At 31.6% G+C, this 10,473-nt stretch overlaps 1 protein-coding gene across 2 annotated transcripts; it reads left to right on the top strand.

Moving 5' to 3' along the window:
- The first annotated feature begins 1,234 nt into the window (after window positions 1–1,234).
- On the top strand, window positions 1,235–8,450 carry LOC105117218 (TMV resistance protein N-like). Of its 2 annotated transcripts, XM_011014796.1 has the most exons (7): window positions 1,235–1,732; window positions 1,862–2,957; window positions 3,059–3,334; window positions 3,442–4,335; window positions 4,631–5,204; window positions 8,178–8,289; window positions 8,378–8,450. In XM_011014796.1, the coding sequence occupies exons 1-7, from the start codon at window positions 1,242–1,244 to the stop codon at window positions 8,433–8,435; spliced, it is 3,501 nt and encodes a 1,166-aa protein (XP_011013098.1). In that variant the 5' UTR covers window positions 1,235–1,241; the 3' UTR covers window positions 8,436–8,450. The 2 variants fall into 2 exon arrangements, with proteins under 2 accessions (XP_011013098.1, XP_011013099.1); XM_011014797.1 differs by lacking the exons at window positions 8,178–8,289; window positions 8,378–8,450 and adding an exon at window positions 7,082–7,337.
- Window positions 8,451–10,473: the final 2,023 nt, after the last annotated feature.

Raw genomic sequence — 10,473 nt, 5'->3', positions numbered from 1 at the left:
TTGTCAAAAACTCTATTACATATGAATCAAGACAACAGTAAAATAACTTTTACATATTTTCCAAGTTTTACACTGTCGAAGTTAATAAATAACAGTTTTACACTGCTTTAATAGATGGTTACAGTAGGAGTACAGAGAGAAGATCGGTTCAAGACAGGGGGCAGACGCTCAGTGAGCAGTGGCGGAGCTACGTTCATTTTACAGGGGAGGCCAAAATTAATATAATAATATATATATTATTAAAAAGTTTATTTATTTAAATTAAAAATATTAAAAAAAAAAATTAACATGTTTTGCAGGGGCCCTGGCCCCTGCTTGCCACCCCCTAGTTCCGCCCCTGTCAGTGAGGACATCCTCCAGCTGAAGTTCTTGCAACCGCCACGAACGGAACGCATTAGTGTTAACGCGTGGGACCTACTTGTTGCAACCACCACGAAATTACCACTCCAAATTCCAGCTCAATATTAAGATGAGAACAGTAATGGACTTTGGTAGCAGTAACGCGTGGACTCTGCAGTTGTTGTGGAAACTTTGCAAAGGATCTGGAGGAAGAAAAATGATTGCATTGCAAATAATTTGCAAGAGAGAATTCTTTCTCCGAATAGAAAAAATAATACAACTAAATATAAAAATTATTATTTTTTAAACAGAACAACTAGAAAAGCCTCATAATAATGAATAAAAAATAAAATAGAAAAATTATTCTTCTCAAGTTGATAAATTATAAAAGTTTAATAATACTAAATAGAAATAAAAAAATTTAAAATATTTGATAAAAACATTTATTAATCCAAAAGTTCTTATATCAAAACCTCACTTATCTGAAAAAAAAAAATATAGTGAGATTACATTATAATTTACATCAAAATCTCCAAAAGAAAAAAAAATGTTTTTAATAAATATAAAAAAGAATATGAAAATATAAGTAATATATTTCTAAGAACTTAATTACAATTACATTATAATTTTTTCTTTAAAATAATTTAAAATATAATATTAGAATTCGATAATGCTAGGTTTTAATAAGTAATTATTTATATTGTTAAAGAATCTCTTTGAACCAAATAATAAAAATATTTTATAACTCTTTTGAATGAATTGTTAATAGAGGGACTGTTATGTTGTCTATATAAAGAATACAATTAACCTCATTTCAATATCATAGCTTTGGAATTTCATAGCTAACTCTTTGTTATGTTGCTCCATTGGTAATTGATTGTGCCTTGATTTCTGCAGCTGCCATGACAGAGCCAGAGTCTTCTCGATCTAGACCAGAAGGGGCCTATGATGTCTTCTTGAGTTTTAGAGGAGAAGACACTCGCAAGACATTTACTGATCATCTATATGCTGCCTTAGATCAAGCAGGAATCCACACTTTTCGAGATGATGATGAACTTCCTAGAGGAGAAGAAATCTCCGAGCATCTCCTCAGGGCAATTCAAGAATCAAAGATATCCATAGTTGTCTTCTCAAAAGGATATGCTTCTTCTAGATGGTGTCTCAATGAACTTGTAGAGATTCTTAAGTGCAAAAATAGGAAACCCGGTCAGATTGTTCTTCCTATATTCTATGACATTGATCCTTCATATGTGAGGAAACAGAATGGCAGTTTTGCAGAAGCATTTGTTAAACATGAAGAGCATTTTGAAGAGAAGTTGGTGAAGGAGTGGAGAAAAGCTCTTGAGGAGGCTGGAAATCTATCTGGATGGAATCTCAATCATATGGCAGATGGGTATGCCTTTTTTCCTCCAAGATTCACTTGCACGCATTTATGGAGTCATTATACTTTACATTTTTCAATGTGAAACAATAAAATACTTAATTGACTCGCTATTAATGACTTGCTTTTGTCTACGAGCAGGCATGAAGCAAAATTTATCAAAGAGATTATCAAGGAAGTGTTGAATAAATTAGATCCCAAGTACTTGTATGTTCCTGAGCACCTAGTAGGTATGGATCGGCTTTCTCGCAATATTTTTTACTTTCTAAGTACTGCAACAGATGATGTACGCATTGTGGGCATACATGGGATGCCAGGAATAGGAAAGACGACTATAGCACAAGTTGTATTTAATCAACTCTGCGATGGATTCGAGGGAAGCTGTTTTCTCTCGGATATAAATGAAAGATCAAAACAATTCAATGGTCTGGCTCTTTTACAAAAGCAACTTCTTCATGATATTTTAAAACAAGATGTTGCTAACATCAATTGTGTCGATAGAGGAAAGGTTCTGGTCAAAGAGCGACTTCGTCGCAAAAGAGTTCTTCTTGTTGCTGATGATGTGGCTCATCTGGACCAGCGAAAAGCTTTGATGGGAGATCGAAGTTGGTTTGGTCCTGGAAGTAGAGTAATTATCACAACAAGAGATTCAAGTTTACTTCGTGAAGCAGATCAAAGATATCAGATCAAAGAACTGGAACCAGATGAGGCCCTTCAGCTTTTCAGCTGGCATGCCTTTAAGGACACCAAGCCAACAGAAGATTATATTGATCTTTCGAAGGATGTAGTTGATTACTGTGGGGGACTTCCTTTGGCTCTTCAGGTTATGGGTGCTTGTCTGTCCGGGAAAAACAGAGACGGTTGGAAATCTGTAATTGACAAGCTGAGAAGAATTCCAAACCACGATATTCAAGGAAAGCTTATGATAAGTTTTGACGCACTGGACGGTGAAGAACTACGAAATGCATTCCTTGATATCGCTTGCTTCTTTATTGATAGAAAGAAGGAGTATGTCGCAAAAGTGCTAGGAGCCCGTTGCGGTTACAATCCAGAAGTTGATTTGGAAACTCTCCACGAAAGGTCTCTGATTAAAGTATTGGGAGAGACGGTAACCATGCATGATCTATTACGAGACATGGGAAGGGAGATCGTTCGTGAATCGTCTCCAAAAGAACCTGGAAAGAGGACCAGAATTTGGAATCAAGAGGATGCATGGAATGTGCTTGAGCAGCAGAAGGTAAGAGCTCAATGCATACATGAAAGCATAGTCATGCGTATTTTCTAGTCAAACTTATTACGAATAATTGTATGAAAGTTGTATTGATTTTATTTTTTTAGGGTACGGAAGTTGTAGAGGGTCTTAAACTGGATGTCAGAGCATCAGAAGCTAAATCACTGAGCACAGGATCATTTGCAAATATGAAATGCTTAAATTTACTCCAAATCAACGGAGCACATCTCACCGGATCCTTCGAACTGCTTTCTAAAGAGTTGATGTGGATTTGTTGGCATGAATGTCCTTTGAAATATTTTCCATCAGATTTTACCTTGGACAATCTTGTTGTTCTTGACATGCAGTACAGTAACCTTAAAGAACTATGGAAGGGAAAAAAGGTTAGAAACATGCTGCAATCCCTAAAATTTCTCCAGAATGTAATTTATATTTACATGTTACGACTTCTTATGATTAATTTTAATTATTTTGCGCTCTATTATAACAGATTCTCAGCAGGTTAAAAACCCTTAATCTCAGTCATTCTCAGGACCTTATTAAAACACCAAACTTGCACAGTTCAAGTCTAGAGAAACTAATTCTGAAAGGTTGCTCGAGTTTAGTTGAGGTGCATCAATCAATTGGAAATTTGACGAGCCTCGTTTTCTTGAATCTGGAGGGATGTTGGAGTCTGAAGACTCTCCCTGAAAGCATTGGTAATGTAAAGTCTCTTGAATGTTTGAATATTTCTGGGTGTTCACAACTTGAGAAATTGCCAGAATGCATGGGTGATATCGAATCCTTAACCGAGCTGCTAGCTGATGGGATTGAAAATGATCAATTTCTCTCTTCAATTGGACAATTAAAGCATGTCAGAAGGTTATCATTGGGTGGATACAGTTCGGCTCCACCAGGTTCTTCTTTGATTTCAGGAGGTGTTTCGAATTGGAAACGTTGGCTGCCAACACTCATTGAATGGATATCAGTGAAATGTCTTGAGCTTTCTAATGGTGGTTTGTCTGATCGCGCAGCTAAGTGTGTTGATTTCAGTGGTTTGTCCTCTCTAGAAGTATTGGATCTATCAGGAAACAAATTCTCCAGCCTGCCTTCTGGGATCGGCTTCCTTCCCAAGCTAGAGATCTTGAGAGTCCATTTATGCGACAATCTTGTATCAATCCCAGATCTTCCCTCAAGTTTAGACACTTTGGTTGCATATCGTTGCAAATCATTGGAAAGAGTAAGAATACCAATCGAGTCAAAAGAAAAGCTACATATAAATCTAAATGAAAGTCATTCGTTAGAAGAGATTCAGGGCATTGATGGTCTAAGTAATAGTTTCTGGTATATTCATGTTGATGACCATAGGCATTCACCAAATAAGTTACAGAAGAGTGTTGTTGAGGTACTATTTCTTTCAGTCTCTCTTGCACAAGAAGAAACACACAATTGGCACATACATTGATTAATGTCTAAAATCCCAGTATTTCTTGAAATCAATATGTATTCAATATGTATACAGGCAAAATAATAATAATAATTATTATTTTATTTTAAAAAATAAATATCATCTTTAATAATATTTTTTTTCTTATTGAATCTAAAAAATTAAATATTATCTTTAATAATATTTTTGGTTAAATATTTAAAGTCTCATTGGTTTTATTTTTTATTTCTTGATTTATAATATATTTATACAGGAAATGTGCAACGGCCGTCACCGGTATTTTATTTCCCCCATTCCTGGTGAGATGCCAAATTGGATGAGCTACAGGGGAGAAGGATGCTCATTGTCATTCCATATACCTCCAGTCTTCCAAGGCTTAGTTCTTTGGGTTGTCTATCGACCACTTGAGAAGGATGTTCACATGATTATTAATATTATTATAAGAAATAAAAGCAATGGTATTCAATTGTTTGAAGATGGACGATGTGTATCTCGTAGGGAATGGATAAGATACATAAGTAGAAGTGAAATGGCAATGGAAGATTACTGTGGAGATGACGACTTGGAACTATACATTTCTTCTGTGTTGTACGATCATCCATTCGAACCCGTACACGTTAAAGAATGTGGGGTCCATGTGATCACAGGGAAGTTAGATTCATCTGAAGAGGCGGCGGTGGGAATAGATAAAGTGATGCCTTCACCACCGTCATATCATCTGTTTCCTCATCCTCATTGTGGTCCAATCATAGCGTCTACACCTAAGCAATGGAGTGACTATTTATTTTCGAAACTGCAAGAACAAAGCCTCAGTTTAGCACGTCAAGGTAAGAACAAATATTTCGTTTAGTTATTTTTATTCTATTATATTTAATTTATGAGATTAAATATTATCTTTAATCATTTCATTATTATTCTATAATCTAAGAAATTAAATATCATCTTTAATAAAAAACATTATTAAATATTTAAGGCTTTTTGGTAAGAATACATATTTTCTTCAGTTATTTCTATTTTATTCTATTTAATTTAAGAGATGAAATATTATCTTTAACAATATTTTTATTAAATATTTAACTAATATTATTATTATTATTTAATATAAAAAATTAATTATTTTTTATTTCTTGATTTTATGATAATATTTTTCTTATTTCATTTTAAAAAATAAATATTATCTTTAACAATTAGATCTATCCAATATCACTCAAAAAATAAATTATATCTTTAATAATTATTTTTTGAAAAACAAAAAGCCAACAATCACTAACATATTTTATTAAAATCACTTTAGTTTATTTAGCAAATAGTGAAAACTGATTTTTGTTTTTGTACATTTAAAAAAAATTGAATAATGTTTTATATTTTATTTCAAATTCAATATTTTAAAACAAAAATGAAAACAATATGATATTAACCTTTTTTATTATAAACTAAGTGTCTTAATTAAAAGTGAAGGGGATTTGTTTGTAATAACAAAATGCATATATAATCATGCACAGTTAACTTTATTTCCAAACTTGGAAGTTCTACTGAATTTGATGGTTTTATAGATATTAAGGACCTGGATGGATGAGATAGCACAAGATAATTTTATATAAAGATGCTTGAAGTTACTCCAAATTAGTACGGTACTTTTATCTGATGTATTAATATGTAGTTGTTGGCTTGAAGATCATTTTCCAAGTTTGGAAGTTTTATTGAATGCTCTTTGAAATCTTTTCCATCTGTTTTAAGATTGAATAACCTAGTTGTTATTATCCATGATGTAATTTATATTTTTGATGAATATGGTTTCATTTTTTTCCTCACTTCTTTGATATATTCTTCAAAAGATGAAAATTCTTGATCTTAGTTAGAAATAAATTGGTTTTCTAGAAAGAAATTATTAGTTAAGATATAATATTTGAGTGGATTCTTCATCGTGTAATGTTATGATTTAAGATAATTGATGAAAATTACTTATATATAGAAAAGTTCTCAAAGCATCCTTAATTAGTTTAATAAATAAAGTTTTGTTAGTTTATGTTATAAGATTTTGCTATGTATTATTGCATAGTTTTTATTACTTTTTAGCCTCTTTTTTTTTTATGTTATAAGAAACCCTATGAAAATAATCTAATTTAGAAAATAATTAGTGGTCTAAGAATATAGTATTTAATTCTTATGTTTTTATATTCATCTATGATTTAATGTGTTGATTGAAATTGACAATTGAGTTTATCCTATGACATATAATTATATTGATTTTGAGTTCAAATAGATGTTTAAAAAAGAAGTTTTTTCATGTATTTAATATGAATGATTGATGGGAGATTTTAATGTCTTGTGAATGCATTCATTTACATATGGATGATTTTGCTAAGAATTGGTCGGTAAAAAACTTAATTTTGATATATAAAAACCAAAAACAAAACAATAAATAGCTAAGAATTGATATGCAAAAAAATAATTTGAATGTGCCTTCTTGTTTTTTTTATATATATATAACACTAAATTAAGAATTAAAGGTCTAATTAAATGAAATACAACTTTAAAGACTGCATCAACTACATTTCATATGCTCGACTCTCAGCAAATTGAAATTTCAAGGCCATTTGTATCTTGAAAACACAATCTCAATAATCTTAATGTGATGAGTGATTTCATTTCTATTTTTTTTTTCTTTGGATCAAAAGGGTCTTATTGAATTATTATTTGTTAGGTAACTAAGATTTGTTGATGTGAAAGATAGCACTAAGTTTTTGGCATGACAATTGGTGAGAAGCAAAAGCAGCAGCAAGCCATCAGGATCATCACCATCCTGTCGCTTTGCCGTACTGTTTATCTTCTTGGCATTGTTCAAAGGAACGCAAAAGGACATTCCAAGTGTGAAAGTGTATTATTGTCCTAAAGTTTTTCAAACTTCCAATATAGAGAGTTAAATAAAGAGCAGGAGCAAAAGGAAACATCCCCATCTTTCTTGTTCCCCTTCCCTTCTTTACATGGCTTACTCAACGAAAAAGCAAACACCCCATTTGATTTTCAACAAGTATGAGAATGCGAAAGAGAGAGGCCAAGGTAGTCCTTTGAATATTTTCTTCTTTTATCTCGCTCACTGGGGCAAACCATCTTTTTCAAAATTTTGAATAGCATGCCATCAAAAAGAATTTTGTTCAATCCCAATCCCATATTGTCTGTAGAAGTATTTACTTTGGACTGTACACTTTGTTATTTTCCAATCCCTCTCCAGTTTTGCAACCATTTCTCTACTTTCTATGCTCTTGGCTTGCAAAAAAATAAAGAAAACACATTACTCAACAAACCCCTTGAGACCTTCTCCATAGTTAACACATCACATAATGGCCAATCTCAAAAATTTAGCCATAAACATTGAACACCTTAACACAGCCAATGCATCAGCAATCAACGTGCCTTCCTTCACAGTATACATCACCAATAAATCTTTCTTTTGGGATGTGGCCAGGAGTTTAATCTCCGCGTGTTAAAAATTATGTATAAATTTCCATTCTTTCCTTCCATCCATTACTTGTCCTCTATAAAGATTCTATGTATGAAATCTCGGAATCTTTTCGAGTATAACTTGGGATCAACAGCTGAGATAGACGTGGGATCCACTTGTAAGGACTTGTATGCTGTTCATTCCAGATAGCTCACTCACCAATCACCAAAATTCCAAGTAACGAAACAAATAATAAATGTGATAATGATGACAATGATCACTCAACCACAGCTGAATATTACGCTTTGAATGACTTGTATGCCTTCTTATGCATAACTATTTGAATATTTTTCCATAGGTAAGGGAATTGGTGCTCCTTTGGCTTTTAGGTGCATCAAGAGTAATGGCGGTCCTGTCCCTCGGGTGTTAGTTTGTGTCACACGGATTTACCCTGTTCTATACAAGGATAAGTAATGTGAATTAATCATTTTTTGCTGCTTAATTGAAGTGCATTTGGTTCTTTTCAGTTTGGTAAATTTTCTCCATTTATCACTCTAGATTAAGTAATGGCGGCAGAACTATTGTGAGATCAGAGAGAATGGATGCAATTGAATAACCAGAGGTGACTTCCATTCTACTGGCATAGCCTTTTTGTTTTTTTGATAGATCAGCCAAGTTTATTTTCATTTAGTTTTTTTCCCTTTCCTAAAGAGAAAACATTGCCACTCCATATCAGCATGATCACTTCATATTTATAAGGATTTTCCAATCTAGTAAAGTGGCCAAAATTTGTTTAGATTTCGCAAAGTCTCTTTTATGTTATTGTGGCCTCTTGCCCTCTCCTCCTCTTCGTTGTGTGTTTGAAGGTCCTCTTTTATAGTAGAATGTCAATCATTTTATAAAAGAAAACAATCACCAATTTCATGGAAACCGAATCCTTGAAGATTGCCCTTTCTAAGCTGGACTGGAAACTGGTTTAAATGCTGGCCACCAATCCTTTTTTGCTCGATCCATGGGGAGAGAATCAGGATAGAAAATGTGATTTCTTATACAAGATCTTGGACCGTACGTTCAAGATTTTTTTTGTTTACTAGGAGGATCAATTGGTAGCTAGGATTGGGTCGAAAAGAGGGAAAAAAGTGGCAACCTTCCATATACGTTTAAGGAAACCCAGATTTCTGTAGATTTCGTTTTTCTTTCGATTTCAAAATTTCTTTCTTTCTTTTCCAAGCAAAACACACCATTTCAATCAATGTGAAAAAGCATCGTTTGGTTTTAGGTTTTCTTCATTTGGAACTATGCTAAATGCACCAAAAACATTTTCAGGTTAACTTGGGCAACCCAGGCCTCGGTTTCTTGACTGGATTAATTTCAAGTTATGTTTGATAATTATAAAAAAATTTAATAAAATTTTTTTTAATAAAAATAAAGAGTAAAAACTTAAATTATGACATATATCATTAATTATTGACATACTCCGATAACAAACACAGAACTTTATGTCACTTCATAACACCCATGTTTTTAATGCTTTACACTGTTTTAATAAATTATTCCAGTAATATCACAGAGAGAAGAACGGTTCGGGAAAAAATAATAATGGAGATGAAGCAAAATCTCTGTTTGATTTTTTCTTTTTTGTGTTGTTGTGGAAACTTTGCAAAGGATTTGCCCTCTTCAGGAAGAAAAATGAAATTTGGTAGTATTTGTGTATATTATATAATTGTGTTAATTTAAGGATTATTTTTTAGTTGTATTAATTTAGAAAATATTTGTTTTTCACTGAAAAAACTCAACTCTAATTACCTGTAAAGTGCTAACTAATTGCGTTTCATTAATGCTCTACTTTTTAATTAAAAATATGTTTTTTTAATATTTATTTTAATACATTTAAATTATAAAAAAACATAAAAAATTAATTCAATATTTAAAAAAAAATTAACAAACATTTTAAACCATAAAAACCAACACTGCTACGAATTATATATTTGTATATAGGACAATGTGGTGGACACCACCAAAGACAAGACAAAAATCCTAGTTCATGATATAAATGCCGATGCTTCCTTTGATGGTAACCGTGTTAGGTTAAATATAATTATTGTATTGCTAATAATTTGCAAGAGAGAATTCTTTCTCTGAATTGAAAAACTATTACTTTTAAAATAAAAACAAGTAAATAGAAAAATTATTATTTTTTAAATATAAAAACTAGAAAACCTGATAATATTGAATAAAAAATAAAATAAAATAAAAAATTATTCTTTTCAAGTAGAAATAAATATAAAATTTTAATAATATTGAATAGAAATAAATAATTTATAAACTAAAAAAAATAAAAAAAATATTTATTAACCTAAAAAATATTTATATTAAAATCTTAATTTATCATATGAACCAAGTCTACATGCCAAAACCAGCAAAAAAAAAAAAACCAATGTAAAAAAAACATTCCTTACCATTAAACATAAAACATAGCATAACAAATTTAAATGGATGCACTGTATATCATTTGAATTTATTAAAACGGACATGTAATGTAAAGTATGAACCACTCACTATTAACTAGATTTTTCAATTGAATTTTTAATTATTTAAATAAAAAAAATTATTTTATTATAAAAAAAATAATTAGGTCGAATAAATGGTACCAG

This window comes from Populus euphratica, unplaced genomic scaffold (genome assembly GCF_000495115.2).
Source record: "Populus euphratica unplaced genomic scaffold, PopEup_1.0 scaffold1236.1, whole genome shotgun sequence".
Taxonomy (NCBI): Eukaryota; Viridiplantae; Streptophyta; class Magnoliopsida; order Malpighiales; family Salicaceae; genus Populus; species Populus euphratica.
The sequence above is the reverse complement of the archived record's forward strand: the minus strand, read 5'-3'. Positions and strand labels throughout refer to the sequence as shown.